The sequence below is a fragment of the Saimiri boliviensis genome, chromosome 4, assembly GCF_048565385.1.
Source record: "Saimiri boliviensis isolate mSaiBol1 chromosome 4, mSaiBol1.pri, whole genome shotgun sequence".
In the NCBI taxonomy this organism is placed as follows: domain Eukaryota; kingdom Metazoa; phylum Chordata; class Mammalia; order Primates; family Cebidae; genus Saimiri; species Saimiri boliviensis.
Genome location: NC_133452.1, coordinates 126491250 through 126509318, shown reverse-complemented (window position 1 = coordinate 126509318; position 18069 = coordinate 126491250). Strand labels below are relative to the sequence as shown.

The 18069-nt window shown below is 37.3% G+C and overlaps 1 protein-coding gene across 28 annotated transcripts in view; it reads right to left on the bottom strand.

Annotated features, from left to right (window-relative positions):
- DST (dystonin) overlaps window positions 1-18069 on the bottom strand; it is a 498104-nt gene that overhangs the window by 228460 nt on the left and 251575 nt on the right. For 27 of the 28 annotated variants that reach the window (XM_074398159.1, XM_074398165.1, XM_074398139.1 and 24 more), the window contains 2 exons: window positions 16369-16446; window positions 13804-13896 (listed from right to left, as the gene is read on the bottom strand). In XM_074398159.1, the coding sequence (XP_074254260.1) occupies window positions 13804-13896; window positions 16369-16446 (171 nt within the window). Of the gene's footprint in view, window positions 1-6592; window positions 9337-13803; window positions 13897-16368; window positions 16447-18069 lie in introns of those variants that run through there. The other variant, XM_074398148.1, reaches the window with a different exon arrangement.

Below are 18069 nucleotides of genomic sequence, written 5' to 3'. Positions count from 1 at the left end.
TGCAAGGGTATTTCTATTCCAACAGATTGACAGGGTTTTTATTTTTGTTGTTTTGTTTTTATTTTTATCTTAGTTTCATGCTACCTTGTTTACGAAGGCTGACAAAGTTTTAAGCTAACTATGGAATTTAAAGAATATAGTCAGCAGACTGTATGACATATAACAGATACTCAGTAAATATTTGCTAAAGAAATGAGAGGATGAATGGAGGTAAGATCACAGCGGGAGGGAAGGTGGCAGCCTACTCTTGTTACACAGAATGCTCCATGTCCAAAGGAAAGAAAGAAGTGTCCTGTTAAAAGTTTTGAAAACTGGCTAGGTGCAGTGGCTTATGCCTGTAAATCCAGCACTTTGGGAACCCAAGGTGGGAGGATCACTTGAGGCCAGGAGTTCGAGACCACCGTGACCAACATGGAGAAACCCCGTCTCTACTAAAAATACAAAAACTGGCTGGGTGTGGTGGCTCACGCCTGTAATCCAAGCACTTTGGAGGCCAAGGCAGGCAGATCACCTGAGGTCAGGAGTTCAAGACCAGCCTGACCAACATGGTGAAACCCCATCTTAAAAAAAAAAATTAAAAAATTAATCCAGTGTGGTGGCACATGCCTATAATTCCAGCTACTCTGGAGGCTGAGGCAGGAGAATCGCTTGAACTCTGGAGGCAGGGGTTGTGGTGAGCTGCGATTGCACCATTGCACTCCAGACTGGGCAACAAGAATGAAACTCCGGCTCAAGGAAAAAAAGTTCTGAAAACTTACAGAACTATTTCTATTTAAAGGATGGTCACAAAATATTTACTCTTTTCTCCAGAAGCAGAAGACCAAAGGATGTAACTTATAAAGCACTTTACAGTCTCCTAAGTCTTTTTCACATATGTGACCTTGTTTAATTCTCAAAACAAGAAACTACCCCAATTTTAAGGATGGGAATAATAAGATCTGCATTAAATGTAAGCCTTCTGACTCAACATCTTGTAGGTTCTCCTCCCCCTACTCCAGCAAGCTAAGTGACTCCCCACAACACTGTTGAGGGAGCTTTACCTATCCATGGACAACCTCCTTCTACAGAAGCAGAAACTGACTTGTGGGATACACAGTGGATGTAGAAATGATAGTCAAATGTTCTTCTGTACAGAACACAAAATCCCTACTGATTTAGAGGTTTAGCTACAAAAATGTTACCAAATGAAAATTCAATCCTTTCATATGTTTGTATTAAAATAAAAATAAGGACTACATTCTATTTGAGAGAGTGTAGGTATTAGTAAGAATGAAAGCAGCAAGTCGGAAAAGGTGAAGCTCAAGATTCTTCTGCTACCTCATGAGTCTCACATTATTCCAAGAGTCAAAGCTTCATATTGGGAGGAAGATTGGTGCAAAGCTGTGGATGGCAGCAACTGGCATTCGGTTCCTGTTCCCACTATTTTCTAGCCCTGTAACTTATTTGGGCCTCCGTTTCTTCTTTTATAAAATGAGTATAATAATAGGACCTTCTTGGTGTGAGAGACTAAGACAGGCGTCCCCAAACTTTTTACACAGGGGGCCAGTTCACTGTCCCTCAGACCGTTGGAGGGCGGCCACATACTGTGCTCCTCTCACTGACCACCAATGAAAGAGGTGCCCCTTCCTCAAGTGCGGCAGGGCCTCAGGGGACCACATGCGGCCCGCAGGCCGTAGTTTGGGGACGCCTGGACTAAGAGGTACACACACAGAGCTGAGAACGGTGCCTGCTCCACAGTGAATGGAGGTATGTAAGAGGTTATGATAATTCTAAAACTCTTTTATTCACATCACTTGACACTATAGTCAGGCAAAAGCAAATTCCATATTGAACTTGTCAACACAGGCAAATATTTACAAGCCAAGATGTTTGTTTCCAAGGACGATTTCCTGAAAAATGTTTAAACTATTTTGGCAGAAACAAATGTAATCAACACATTTTTAGCATCTGTTCCAAGTTTTTTTTTTTTTTTTTAAGTGTGAAAATGCTTTACAAAATATTTTTAACTGCAAAGAAGGTACCAAAATTCTTAAAAGTTTAACTGGTTACAAACTGCCTACATAAAGGGAAGAGTTAAATGGAAAACAAAAGTAATTAAAAAGTTGATAAAGTCCAAGTGCTAATGCTCTAAATTGATGACTACCTTGAAAAAATTCTCATTTACTTATTTAAACAGGAAAAAAAATAACCACCATTTTTTGTAAAGCACGTGCATGTCCTTCATTTAACTTAAAGGGCAGAGAAAGGCAACATAATGCTGATAGGAACCCAAATTCTACAGAATTATTCTGAAACTGTATTTTCGCATACTGGTTAGACATCTAAATGACTAGAAATAGTCACGAGAAATCAATAAATGATTTTTCATTTTTAAAGAAAGAGATAAAATCGTTCAGCAAGAAATGAGTTAATTAGTCTATTACAGAATGAATGATCTTCGCCTTCAAGATCTGTGGAGCAAGGCTAAACACATTCAGATTTTATCCTAGTCCTTGAATGCCAATCATAAATTCTATAGTCTAAGCTTCATAAAAGAATTGATGAGGGAAAAAAATAATGAATAAATATATTTCAGGGAGCTTGAATGTAATTCCTCTCACATTCTGAGATGGTTCTTCATTTTTTTCAAAGCTTTTTAAATACAAAAGCCAATGTAATAAAAATATTCAACTCTTTATTATTCCGAGACTGACAGCATATTGTGTACAACAGCCACACTCACTTCTTAACCTTCTCTCTTCGGCTTCTTTACTTTAGGCCACTGCACTAATCATTAGCAATGCACTAAAGGATGGAAAGGAACAGAAATGTAGTTCAATTTTCATTAGTTAATAGAGCCACCACATGGTTTGCTGAGAGTTAAACTTATTTCTGATCATCATCCCAGATGACTAATTCTCAGATGACTAACTTTACAGCCATGGTCCCTGACAATTTTTATGAACAAACAATGAGATACAATGTGCAAGGAAACGAGCTATGTTTTACTTATCTCAGAGTGCCTAGTTTGGGTTCAATACATAATAAATGTCTAATAAAGAAATAAAGGAAGAGAGGGAAAGAGAGAGGAGAGTAACAACACTAAACAAACAAAAAGGTACACACTTATTTATATGAATTCACAGAAATTTAAAACTGGAAGAGATATATGTAGGAAAAGGAGGGTAAATTGCATCAGGTAAGAGTTCAGCTTGGCAGACAACTTTTGGGTCCGATCAAAGCTGTACCACTCACTGTTTAAGTGAGTTGAGCAAGCTACTTAACTTTCCTGAGAATCAGTTTCCTCATCTATAAAGATGGAGCTCATAACAGAACACTTCAGAGACCTGCTCTAAAGATTAATGTAGTTGCAGAGTGCTTGGAATATAGTAGGACTCAACAAATAGCATTATTATTGGCAATAGAATAATCACCTAGTCCAGTATCCTTCCTTTATAGAAAATGAAACTGAGACCTAGATAAATAAAGAAGACTGCCTAAGTCACACAGCTCTCTGGTGGCAAAGCCTGATTAGAAGAACTTGGATCTTCTGCCCTCCAGGCCCAAAATACACACTGCTTATCAGAAAACCTACATTAAGAAGAAAATGTGATAGCAAACGTTAAGCTAAGGTGATGCTGATTCTCTAAATTTGGTGTGTTTCTAAAAACACATAAGCAGGTGCCTAAAACATATACAATACTGTCTCATGACAGCATTAAATTAAATTAAATCTGATTAAATTAAATCTCAGGCAAGGTGTTTTCAATAAGCAATCTAGAGGATTCTCCTGCAGGGACCCTGGAGCTAGGATTTGAGAAGTACTGCTGTAGAATAAGAATAGTAAAAAGCTCCCTATCCGAAGTCCTGACTCTTAGAATCACCTACAGAGCACTCACCCTTATGTATCATATTAGAATAACTGTGGGTGACATCCAGGAATCTATCTTTTTTGAAATCTCTTCAGATGATTCTTACATGTATATGGTCAGGTTAGAGAACCCACAGTATATACATGATAAAAATAACCATCTTTGCTAATATCAATTTAACAAGACTGGGAAGAGGTGGGATTTGTGAAACTAAAGAAAAAGAACTCAAGGGCAAAGGTAGGAAACCTTGTCATAAGGTACAAGGTGAGTCTTAGACAAACAGAAGATCCTAGAAAAAGGTACAGACACTGAGCTCATTACTCCTTGTCTCCCAAAATGATTCACCTTCTGCTGCCTCTGTTTATAACACATCCTTCACAGATGACACTATAAACATCAATTCCTGCTCTAACATTTTAGCAATCTCCCTGAAGTTTCATTGACAGGTAAAACAAGTGTGATGCTGTGCCATAATTTAACTCAGGTAATCTCACTTGTCATGTTGCCTTAACGATTTATTTAATCTCTTTGGGTTTCTGTTTTTTCATTCTGTATATGAGGCATAGTCTGTTTAGCCTATTTCATATCGTTGTTGCGATGATCAAATGATACAACATGTTTGAAACCATTTTTCCAATTCCAAAGCAGTATACAAACGTAAGATACTCCTTTTTGACCTAATTATCCTAATAAAGATACAACATGTTTACAACATTTATATGCAGCAGGTGGGGCTGGATGAGCAGCCTCCACAGAGCCCTTTGAGCCAGGAAGACCACTCCAGGTCAGCGTGTCACTGCAACGACTCAAAGTGGAGGTAGGCTGAGATGATGAATGTCACAGGACTGGGGAGATCAAGTCAAGACAAGCTCAAAAAAATGTACGCTATTCTACTTAGAAGTTAACTCAAAAGTTGAGTCCAACACTTCATGCAACTCAAGAGCAAAAGCTGATCCCATAGAGAAGATATGAAAAAGAAGAAATAAAAGAAATGTTGGTTAATGGGCCATTTCCAAGATGAAATGCCAATAAAGGGGCTGAGAGCTCTCATTTGCAACTAATTCTCCAATGAAAAATGCAGAATCCAATGCAAGATAAAGAGTTCTGTGGAAGTTTCCCACCAAAGATAATTAAGCAAACAGAGTCAAACACCTCCAAGGTAACAGGAAGAATGTTCTAAGAGGAATAGCAAAACTGTTGATTCTGACTCTTTGTGTGCCACAGAATAAACAGTCTTCATTTAAACTACAGGGATATGAGGTGTCAAACCCTTCAGATAAAATAATGACTACCCATTCAGCTTTGAACTAGATGTCAGGCTTTATGTACATTGCATCACAGTTAACAAATCTGATTGGCCAGTTTATGAGTTATTTCCACATACATTTTCCAAGGAAGGAAAGGCTAATGTACCACTAAGGAAACAGATTCTAAAAATTTCCATGAATGAAAAAACGTACAGCTGACTTGAAGCCAAATTATGGAAAAAAAAAAAAAAAAAACAGATGGAAAACATATGTGAAATTAAACCAAGTACTTATTATATGCATTAACACATAGCAGTCAAGTAGTTTTCTTTTGCACTGGCTTTTATGCAGAGCTACATAGATAATGACACAGAATGAATGCTTTCTTTTTAAAACATAACCGCTGTAAAATATAAACAGAACTGATGACATAATATTGGCAAGGCATAGCAGTGTATATAAACAGGACACCTTCAGGAGAACTCAGTCACCAAGGTCAGTGATGATGGCGCTCACTAACCCTAATAAAACCTCATTCTATCATCATGCAAATGATCTCTGCTCATTGATACAATGACCTTGCCAAAAATGTTTAACATCACAAATATTCTTTATGCTCAGATTTTTTATTAAAAGATAAAGTTAAGGATAGCTTAAAGAAAAAGCCATCAACTCCTGAGCAGTAACAGGTAGAGGTTATTTGGGTAATACACTTCATGAGCAAGTAAATACCTATCTAATTACATTTTAAAGAAAAGTAAACACTGCAGAGAAGTAACTTGTCTAAAGTAACTTGTCTAAAGCTAAATATCAGTGTTAGGAATAAAGATCTCAACTTCCTGATAGTCTGTGTGATATTCCAATTCCTATGGCATGCTACCCTAAGAATTTCTGATTTTAGATTGGGGATGGAGAATAACTTAACAAAGGAAGAGAGAATATATGTCCTAACCCTCAAAACATATGCACAGAATTGACAGCAATTATGAGAATGTTTCTGCACATGAAAATCAATAGAGAACCAGAATCTGGCTTTTCAAACTTATGAACCAGTGAGTCGGTATTGACTGATAATTTTACAGTATCCTATTATTTGTTACAAAGCTATTGTCTTCTCGTGACTATTTTCTAACGGAACTTTTACCTACAGTCAAACTAAATTTCCACAGGCTATTCCACAGGCAAAGTCAAGAATTGTGAACTAGAAAAATTCAAAAAATATGCACTCTCTTAATGTAGTGCTTTTTAAAGTCTTCCACCAATAATGAAAATGTACAGGATTTTGAGATTAATGTGTGTGACCAAAGAATGTGCACAGCACAAAAATAAAATCATAAGAATCAAACCTAAGGCTATAAATAAAATGCAACAAAAACTGTAGCTTTTACATAAACTAATATAAAAATAACTTTATAAAAGACAAATTAGATATGAGTTTGATGTGAGCACCTGGAATACTTACTTACTTGAACTCAGACTCCACATTTCACTTACCTCATTCCCACCTGTGTTTTTAGAAACAGAGGACACACTAGTACACAGGGAATGGCATCTCCTTTTTTGAAACTGAAAATGCTGTGTTGCATGAGGGCAAAATCGCTCAGTGTTTTGCCTTTCTTGAATACTGCTATAACTTTCTGATGAGTCTTCAGCAAACCCACTTTTTTCTAGTGATCTTGCTATACCAGAGGGAATAGAGCTTAAGCTGGCTGCCTTTCGAAAAGAAAGAACATCAATTTTTTCCTGGAATGTTATTTCGCTTGTGTTGACATCATCTAAAGGTTTCTTCCTCTTTGTGCAATATGGAGTGCTGTCTTCTTCTGAAATCCTCTCATCCAGTTCACCAACTTTTACTTCTGTGTCACTGTCTTTAGCAGAAGTTTTCACATGGTCAGACCAACTGCTTACAGCACCCGGCAGAAGTTTCTGTTTAACACCGTCAGCTCCAACTTCTGTCTTCTTTTGCTGAATACCATCTCCCAGTGCAGAGTCTGGGGTAACAGATTCCTGCTGTACCAGTCCCCTGGATGCAGGAGCTGGCTGTTCTTTTGAAGGCTGACTGCTGCTCCTTTTCCTGCCTTCATTTTCATTGTTTTCCTCAACTGACTCTTTGTCACCACCAGTTTTCTTGATCGGTTTTCTTCTGAAATATTTTCTTCCAGGAGAGTATTTTTCAGGGTTCAAAGGCGTTTTGGCAGGATCTACATATTGTTCTTCTTTCTCAGCTCTTACACATCCACAGACATTCCCCATTTGATTTGTAGGCGATCACAGCTCCACAAATTCACTCATTTCAAAATCCAGGGCTTACTTAGATCCTCTTCATTAAGTCTGAAAATTCCACTCTGACGTCTGTTTCCCACAGACTTCATGACCATCCTCTTCAGTCTGAGGCCATTTTGCTTATGAGAAAGGCACACACAAGAAATGCTGTGGCATCCTGCCCAGCCGGTCCCTGTGTCTCATTAGACTCCGTGGCTTATTTCTGGCCACCAATCCTCTTAAACAAACATTACTGCTCACTGTCAAATTACAACACTGATGAGCTCTCAAGGCAAACCCTTAGCTTCACTGCATGAGAAGATTATAACTGTTTTTAACTTTCAGTTTACTGAAATGCAGATACACTACTGAAGTCTGCACTTAACCTTTGAAACTTGGTGGTTCAACAAATCAGAGCAAACAGAAAGCAAATACCAGTCAGGAGAGATTTGGGAAAGTGCCCTTCAAATTTAGTTTCAAAGTGCCTTTCAAATTGAATTTCAGACACTCTCTACCCTCCACCATATAATTTTTTTTCTTAAGAAATACCAACTAATTTTGGTACTTGCACACAAAGAAACAAACCAAAAGCTCAAAAATCTCCATAAATTATATTAAGACTCTTATTCGAAATAAGTCATAAAAATAATATGATGATTCAATCGCTTGCAGGAGGAGACACAGTAAGTGCTAAATGCTTAGAATTCTCTAATAAAATTGTCTCTAAAATCAATCTTTTAAAATAGTTTATAATACTTTCCAAATAATATAAATTTCTAAGCCACCACCTTATCTAATTATTAGGACTTTAATATGAGCAAATAGACAAATTATATAATTTAAACCACGAAACATTGAGCAAAAGGAAATACATGTGCATTCATTCATATATATAAAAAGGCAGTTAAACTTTATATATAACTTTTATAATTATACTCTAGTTAAAGATTATACAGGTTTTATGAGGGCCTCGCTGGAAAAATAATGAATCAGTATGAAACCTGATTATCTAAGGTGTGCATATTTCTAACACTGAGTCATAGATATGGTTAAAAAAAATAGGAAGGCATGAAATGGACTTACACATAGCAGAAATCATTCCACTGCTAAAAAAAAATTATAATTTCCTTTCTCTAGGTAGCCTTTAGCTTGATCAAAAGGTGGAATGCATTATATTTTACTAGGTAAGAATATTCAATTAAATAGCCAAGTTAGCAATGATAATGCAGATGATCAATAACAAATCCTCCATTGTAAAATTTTCCTTAATCATTAAAAAAGAAAACATTCTCCAGTAGCAAAAACTGAATATCCTTGAAGACAGACTGGTAAAAATAAGGTCTCAGATTTTTTTTGTTTTTAACCTGATTTTCAATGTATTCAAAGGCAATGAGGAGTCCATTATCCAAGAGAATATAAATGTATAATGGCTGGTATTTGTACTAACACGATGGAGGGGGAACCAGTGATCTGCAATCCCCAATCCTTCCCTCTATCTCGGCTGATGAAGTTTAGATGTTTGTCCCCTCCAAACCTCATGTGGAAACTGTGCCTCCCAATGTGGAAGACCGGCCTAGTGGGGGTGTCTGGGTCATGAGGGCAGCTCCCTCATGAATGGCTTTGTGCCATCCCCATAGTAATGCGTTCTTACCCACTTAAGAGTTAGTTGTTTGAGGCAAGGCATGGTGGCTTATAGCTGTAATCCCAGCACTTTGGGAGGCCGAGGCGGGCGGATGGCCTGAGGTCAGGAGTTCAAGACCAGCTGGCCAACATGGGGAAACCCCACCTCTACTAAAAATACAAAAATGAGCTGGGCTTGGCAGTGCATGCCTGTAATCCAAGCTACTTGGGAGGCTGAAGCAGGAGAATTGCTTGAACCTAGGAGGCAGAGGTTGCAGTGAGCCGAGACTGTGTCATTGCACTCCAGTCTGGGCAACAGAGCAAGACTTTGTCTCAAAAAAATAAAATAGTTGTTAAAAAAAGCCTGGTACCCCCTCTCCCTCCTTCTCCTTCTTCATCTTTCTCTCTCTCTCTTTCTCTCTCTCTCTCTCTCTCTCTCTCTCTCTCTCTCTCTCACCATGTGACAATCCTCCTCCCCCTTTGTCTTCCACCAGGACTAAAAAATTTCCTGAGACCTTACCAGAAGCAGATGCCAGGACCGTGTCTCTTGTATGGCCTGTAGAACCACAATAATCCCAATAAACCTCTTTTCTGTTCTTTATAAATTATTCAGACTCAGATATGCCTTTACAGCAACATAAAATGAATTCATACACCTGCCAAACTAAGCAGCTGTCCATTTCTAGGCCATATACCCTGCGACCCCTCCCAGAAATAGCCCAACTTAGTCTCTGCCTGGTAACCGGCATTAGTCTTTCAAAGCCTATCTCTAATATCTGTGAAAATTTCCCATATTCTCTAAAGCCATCCCAATCCCACTATGATGCTCCTTTCCCAAACATTTCTATTTTTATTTATATCACCAATAATATTCATTGTCCTACATTACAGTTAATTTCATGTACACTCTTCCAATAAACAGAACAATTTACTTCATTACCTTGGATGTGGCATATGGTGGCTAATGATATAGGAATGCTTACCTTCAGAAAGCCTGACTGAAAAATAGATTCCATTTATGATGCTATAACAAATATTGTTAAAATAAAACAAATTGGTCTTTTGAAATAGTTTCCATTATTTATGTAGGGTATAGAGAAAAAGGCTCAGTCACTCTGAGGACGATTACCACTGTTTAAATCTTTATATCTTGGCATAACCAAAACAATTCTAATCTCAAGTTACTGTAGTACTCAAAAAAGTTATTTAAATAAGAGACAACATTTCCATTTAACCAACACATAGATGTGTTCCATTCTGAATAGATCTTGGTCTTTTATAAATATTGGTGATAATTTTTTATATCATCTTATAATTAAAGCCCTAAAATACAATAGATTCTAGAACATTATGCCACAGGATATTAAAAGCAAAACTTCTTTTTTTTTTTGGAGACAGTTTCTCTCTTGTTGTCCAGGCTGAAGCGCAATGGTGTGATCTCAGCTCACCACAACCTCCAACTTCCAGGTTCAAGTGATTCTCCTGCCTCAGCCTCAGGAGTAGCTGGGATTACAGGCATGTGCCACCACACCCAGTTAATTTTGTATTTTCAATAGAGACAGAGTTTCCCCATGTTGGTCAGGCTGTTCTTGAACTCGCGATATCAGGTGATCCGCCCACCTCAGCCTCCCAAAGTGCTGGGATTACAGGTGTGAGCCACCGTGCCTGGCCAGCAAAACTTCTTCTGGTACTTCTGTGACTAGTCTTCCTCTCTCCTTCAAAGGCAGCTGAACCCCAAAGGGCTCTCTTAGTATATAATTCCTTTTTGAATGCCTTTTGCTTTAAACTTTCTCAAACTCAGCCTCTAAATATATTGCTTCTACTTCCCAACCCTTCTGCACATTTTGGCTTGTTATTTCCTAGTCTTTGCTCCCAGGTGCTTGGGTCTCCAATGTCCTCCTTCTAGACAAAACTATTGACCAGTACTCCATCTTAATTTTCTTGTGGTCTCTAGTGGCGTTTCATATTGCTCACCATTCTTTCTACTTGAAATTTTCTTCCCTTGGTTTCATCAGTATATTTTCCTGTTATTTCATCCAACTCTCCAAATGCTCCTTTTCTGTTTTCTCAGCAGAATATTCTCCCACACCGATGACCATGGGCCTTCCCCAAATTTCTATCCTTAACTCTCATCTGTTCTCCATTTGTGTTCTTCTCTTGGATCCCCTGAAGATCTCTTCTTTCTGATAAAATCAGTGGTCGCTTGTGTAGTGATAACTCCCCCAAGTTTGTATCTGTACCTCTGACTTCTCAGCTCCACTCATGTCTCCAACTGCTCAGCAGACAGATGCACAGGATATCCCACCAGCCCATCAAGCCCACCCAGAAGAAGGTCGCCGGTTTTCCCCTTACCATCACCCCCATGTCTCTCAGTAGTCTACTGTTTCTTAATCTCTCAGGCTAAAAACTTTTGTTACCTTTAACAAATCTCTTTCTTTCACCCCCTGTGCCCTATGTCCAAGTCCCTTTCTCTCTTTCTTCAAAATGTGATCTCTTCTATTCAGTTTTGCATCCCCAACTGAGTCCTGACCTTTATCACTGAGTCCTGACCTTTATCACTTCACTCTGAGATCACCACCTCAGCTTCATAGCTTATCTCTCCCACTGTGGACTCTGCTCATTTCTAACTATTTTACATAGAATTAATAGATGTTGTTTCTTAAAACACATTTGTTTTTAATTTACCGAAATTTAACTGAGCAAAAATCAATTTGGGAATCAAGCCACCCACAAACCAGAATGGATTCAGAGAGACTCCAGCACAGGTCCTGTTGCTGAAAAAGATTTATGGGCAGAAAAAGGAAAGTGATGAACAGAAACACAGTTTTTTAAGCTCAGAGTAGTAAGATGACTTATCCGCTGGTATCACAACAAACAATAAATAAAAGAGCCAAGAACAAAAGTGAATTCTGCCTCCCTCCAAAGCCTGCATGCTTTCCATTGCTCCACGGATCCCTGGTCTAACATTCAAAATTCAGACACAGCCTACCTCACCAGCTGGTGGTGGAGTGATTGATTCTCTCCATAGGCCTCTGACTTTCTCATCTGGGGATCTAGCAGTCTCAACCCTACTAAAAGCTCTAGGATCTGATCTACTTAGGGCTAATTAAAGGATTCCCGACAAAACCACTGAAGCACTCCATAGGAAATCAGCTTTTTGACCAGTTCTACTTAGACTTTACCCAATTCTGGTAACAAGGTCTGGTTCTGTGCTTCAAGCCAAATTATTGCCTTCATTTAGGTTCGATATCTTTGACTCCCTAATGATAGAGTCCTCCAGTAATGGCGACCCTCAGTCCTTTGAGTTCCTGGCTTCCAGTTCTGGTTACTGGCTTCTCTTGACATTAACAGCCCACCTAAGTGTATACTCACCTGTATTAGCTGCCCTGTAGTCTGGCTGGCTAACATCTTTTCCTTTTATTACCCGGGTATCTGTGAATGTCCTTCTGCTGAAACTATTCAGCTGCCTGTTCAGGTCCTAGACCTACCTAGACTCTGCTTCCTATAGCTCTCCATACCTGTCCAATCTAACCTGTTCCCAATGAGCCCCCAGGTACACTACTCTCCACTATTTGTCTACGAAACCTGTATTTCAGCCAATTTTTTTTTTTAATTCTTAATCTTTACCAGACTTGTTTCAAAACCCCAGGTCCTTTCTGAAACTGGCAAGCTGTCTTTTCCTCCTTCAAGATCCACTGTACAGTTATCAATCAGTAAGATGTACTCAGTGCCAACTGAGTACCACTCTGTACTGTACACAGAACATTTTGGTTTTTGTTTTTTTCTTTTATAATTTAAACTTTTATTTTAGATTCAGGGAGCACAAGTGTAGGTTTGCTACCTGGGTATATTACATGATGTTGAGGTTTGGGGTACAAATAATTCCATCACCCAGATACTGAGCACATTACCCAAAAGGTAGCTGTTCAGCCCAAACCCTTTTCCCCCTCTCTGCAGCCTCTAGTAGCAGAACATTTCTTGAGCAGATCAGCAGTCAATAAATTAAAGAAAGTTCTAAAGTTAGGAGTCACATTAAATCAAATGAAGACTTTTTAAATGTATCATTTCCCCATATCTAAATCAAATCGGTCCTCAACTGGCTCAGATTTATTAGATAAATTCATAGTCAATAAATTTGCACTTTCCTCAAACCTAGAGAAAGCACTGCTCCGCATAAAAAACATCAATAATTTTCTTCTACTTCACACCACTATAGGATAATTATACTGCCATCTAGTGTCTACCAAAGGAGGAAATTGTTGACATAGCTAAGAAATTGTATCAATAAAAAAACATTCTAAATAAGGACTAATCATGAAACTTAAAAAAAAAAATTATTATATTTCTTACCACACTCAGCTAATTTTTGCACTTTTAGTAGGGATGGGGTTTCACCATGTTGACCAGACTAGTCTCAAACTCCTGACCTTGTGATCTACCTGCCTCGGCCTCCCAAAGTGCTGGGATTACAGACGTGAGCCACCGCGCCCAGCCAATGATGAAACATTTAAGTATCTAAAACAGGTAATACTTTCCAATGAACAAAAAAAGGTGTCTCCAGTCAATAAAAAGAAGTATGTCTTCAAACTCTGAGATTACAAACATTGTCTTTAAAACTACAACTAAGCTTATCAAGAACAGGAAACTAGGTGTCAGATTTACAAGCAGCATGGTGCTTAAAAGAACAATTGAAATATATTATTTAAGGAAAGAAGCCTGAAATTTATTTTTCTTTCATAGAATATGAATGTATAATTCACCCTTCATATGAACCACCTGAAAACCAGCAATTCGATGCTGAAATTAAGAAAATCTGGGCTTACCTGAAAGTGCAAAATAATTGTCCAGATTAATCCCAAAGTCAATTTAGGATTTCCATCCGTTATGTCATCATTTCTAATATTCACTAATTTCACCTGTTTTGTAAGTGAAGAAAAGATAAAATCAACTGTTTATCAAACCTGAACAAGTTATCTTTACCTACATAAAAGCAATTCTAAATTATACAAAGAAAAAAATTGAATAATTTAAATGCCAATAGTCACCCAAATACTGTTTTACCCTTATTCTCAATCATTTTATATTTACAAATTATGGAATAACAACAAAGAAAAAGCAGGTATCACTGCATTCTCATCTTCTACAGCAGAGGTGCCAACCCAACCCCGAAACCTATACAATAGGGACTGGGCTGCTCAGTAGAAGATGAGCAGCAAGCAAGGGAGTATGACCTCCTGAGCTCTGTCTCCTGTCGGATCAGCCATAGCATGAGCTTCCTATAGGAATGCAAACCCTATTTGTGAAGTGCACAGTTAAGGAATCTAGGCTGCACATTCCTTATAAAAATCTAATGCCTGATGATCTGAGGTGAAATAGTTTCATGCTGAAACAACCCCCACTTGCCCCACCACTCAGCTCATGGAAAAATGGTCTTTCAACGAAACCAGTCCCTATTGCCCAAAAGGTTGGGGACTGCTGTTCTAGAGCCAGTACTAAAAGCACTCACTTGTCAATACACAACTTCTCAAGTGAGAGGTCTTAAATAAGTGACATCTTAAAGTTAGAAATAATTTTGTCATTTAAAAATAAACTTTATTTTACTCTTACCATTAACTTTAAAACTATTCTAACAATTCTAACAACTTTCTCAAACTTCTGTTAAAAGATTTTAAAATAACAAGCATTATTTTGCTATTAATATGCCATAAATAAACACATAAGTCACTGGGCATTCGGAAGGCTGTTCAAATATTTTAAAATAATATAATACTCATATTTAAAGCTTATCAACTGTCAAACTGTACATTCAGGTAAATAAATGCAATGATCTTTAACATTCACTTCCTAGACAAAATAATTTAATATCATGAATTAAATACTGAGAATTATATACCATGATACGTAACATTTTACTTCTTGAACAAAATACTACCAGAAAACATTTCAGAAGTATCCTACTGGAAACTTTCACTACAAAGATGAATAATGAGCAAACACCATACATTTAAAATATTTAAGCACTGAGGATTTACTAGTGTTTAATAGCAAAAAGCATTTTAATGTTCATAATACTGAAGAAGAATAAAGAAATAATAAAAGCTAGTGTTCACCTCTCCCCCTTTCTCTCTCTCTCTCTCTTTTTTTTTTTTTTTTTGAGACAGTGTCTCATTCTGTTACCCAGGCTGGAGTGCAATAGTGCAATCATGGCTCACCATGTCTTCAACTTCGTGGGCTCAAGTGATCCTCCCACCTCAGCCTCCCAAAGTGCTGGGATTACAGGCATGAGCCACCACATCCAGCCTCTTCCTTTTTTTTCAAACTATTAAAAAACAAAATTGTTGCCCCCTGACTCTCACTGTCTTCAGTAATTTTCAACTCTCCTACTTCATTGTTTTTCTTTTTTCTAGTAACTGAAAAACTACTACTATTTTGGCTTATGACACTGTAATACATAGCACCACCAAATCAAGATCATGTCCAATATATTATTAATTCTTTTCCAAGACTTCTCCTGATACCTCAACTAAGTTGGGGGCTATTGTTAGAAATATGCTGTTGTATCTTTAACTGACCATCTATTATCCAGTATTATCTACTTATAAAAAAACAAATGTTTGCCTTATCACTAAGTATGAAAAATGCTTACACTAAATTAAAAGTATTATATAAAGTATTTTTATGAAAATTAAGTATTTTTATATACTAAGTGTAAAATATAATCTTCCCCACAACTAAGAACTGTTCATAGGCATTCTTAACATTCTGTTGCTACTAAAATGTCATTAACTTCCTAGGCAAATGCAATCCAGATCAAACAGAAAGAAAATCAGAAGTGTTTTTTGTTTGTTTGTTTGTTTGTTTGTTTGAGACAGAGTTTCGCTCTTGTTACCCAGGCTGCAGTGCAATAGCACTGTCTCGGCTCATCGCAACCTCCACCTCCTAGGTTCAGGCAATTCTCCTGCCTCTGCCTCCTGAGTAGCTGGGATTACAGGCACGTACCACCATGCCCAGCTAATTTTTTGCATTTTTAGTAGAGACAGCGTTTCACCATGCCAGGATGGTCTTGATCTCTTGACCTCGTGATCCACCCACCTCAGCCTCCCAAAGTGCTGGGATTACAGGCTTGAGCCACCATGCCCGGCCTCAGAAGTTCTTATACCAATGGAAATGTAGTCACTTATAATTCCTCTGGGCTTATCCGTACTATCAATTTCCTTTTCTTGGGAGCAAATGTTTAAACACGTTTTTAAATATTTGCTTCACCAAAGCACAAGCTTACTGGTTATAATTCACAGGCAAATTTAACCTTGTCACTCCCTGACATGTTTCTGCGTAGATGTATTAGTAACATATGTTTATATGATTATAGTCTTTTAAAAACATCATACCTGGCGTCTTTTCAAATAGTCAAGTGCAATTTGTACATTCTGTAGTCTGTGAAAACGCATCCGACCTTTTTCTCTGGGCTAAGAATAGAAAAATGCAGGTATAAAAAACAGTTTCTGTTATCACAGACCATGCTAATTTTAATATTCTGTTCATCTTAATATATCAAAACAGTATTTACTATTCGGGTAACATTATAAGATTTTCTAACAAGTTTTCAATTTCCTTATATTGTCTGAGATTGAATGAAAAACTATTAGGGATTTTTTTCCAAATATATTTTATTTAAACATGTACTTTATTACAGATTTTTTATTTAAACAAAAGGAAAAGAGAAAATGTCACAATATACAGACTTTTCATATTTGGTAATAAAACCATTCTAGCCTACAATTACTTAGCTATGGAGGCACAAAAATAAGTAAATATTCATCATTTTGTCTTCTTATTGAACACTATTAGCAAGAGGGTTTTTATAATTGCATATACACACACACATATATACATATGGCATATTAATGAAAATGAGAAAAGTAGCATGCAATTAGTATAAAAATCACCAAGAAGGAGAAAGACAGAGGTTTATTTCGCCATGATAAGGAAAGAAAACCAATTAAAAAAATATATTTCCTCTTTATTTTATTTTAGCTTTTTCACAAAATTGGACACTACAATACTCAGAAAGGACTCTATACTCGTTTTACACTACTTAGGGATGGACACAATTATTTTCTCAGTCTCAGGAAAAGTGACAAAGGAGAACAATTTTCCTTAATGCCGTTTCCCTTAAGAAACGTTACAAGTTAGCATGAAGGAAAACATAAGGAAACAGAGCTGAGAAATGCTTAACAAAAATACAAAGAATGGAGCTGAAATCTACCACACAAAATCTTCCAAAGGGAAAAAAGAAAAAAGACAATTGACAGCTTGGCTTCTTCAATATGCAGAGGTTGCTGAAACCAAAGGTGCCATAATAAAACAGACAGCACACCACAGAAGGAAAAATAAGTTCTGCATAACAAGTAGAAACAATGTTGATCAATTTACCCACTGGATCCAACAAAAGCACAATTTCCAATAAAATCGAGGAGCACTAGGTATGTAGAAGACAAAAGAAGCACGTCTGTCTTGCAAAGGTAGCTTCAGTCAACTAAGTGCCATGGAGATTAAACAGCTCTGTGAGTCCTATCAGGATACTGGATTTTTAAATCTCCCTTATAAATACCTTGAGACATACTAGAGAGGTAAAAAACGTCCATCAAATACTTGATGCTAATAGGTGTGGTTTAAAGCAGAAACTTAAATACTGAATAAAATTTCCCTAAGTTCTTTCATAAAAGGCAATAAATTTTGCCATGTTTGAAATATCACTTTCAGAAACTGAATGAATTTGCACAAAAATTAGCAGACTGGGTGTAAAATTTCCATGTTTATATACAATGTATATAAAATTGTTTAACTAAAATGCCTTCATGTACTTTAAGTCTGCTTAATTACCATGCGGTGCACAGTAATGTATAAACAATTCAATCATTTTAGCTCTCTGAAGAGAATTTAAAAGAGAAAATATTTCCTTTGTCCAATTTTTTGGTACATACACATCCACCTTACTGTGGGTTTTGGTCCTTTCTATACTTTTCTAAAAAGGAGCCTGAACCCAGGAGTTACTTCTCTATCAGGTTAGCGCTCACCGCATGGGAACG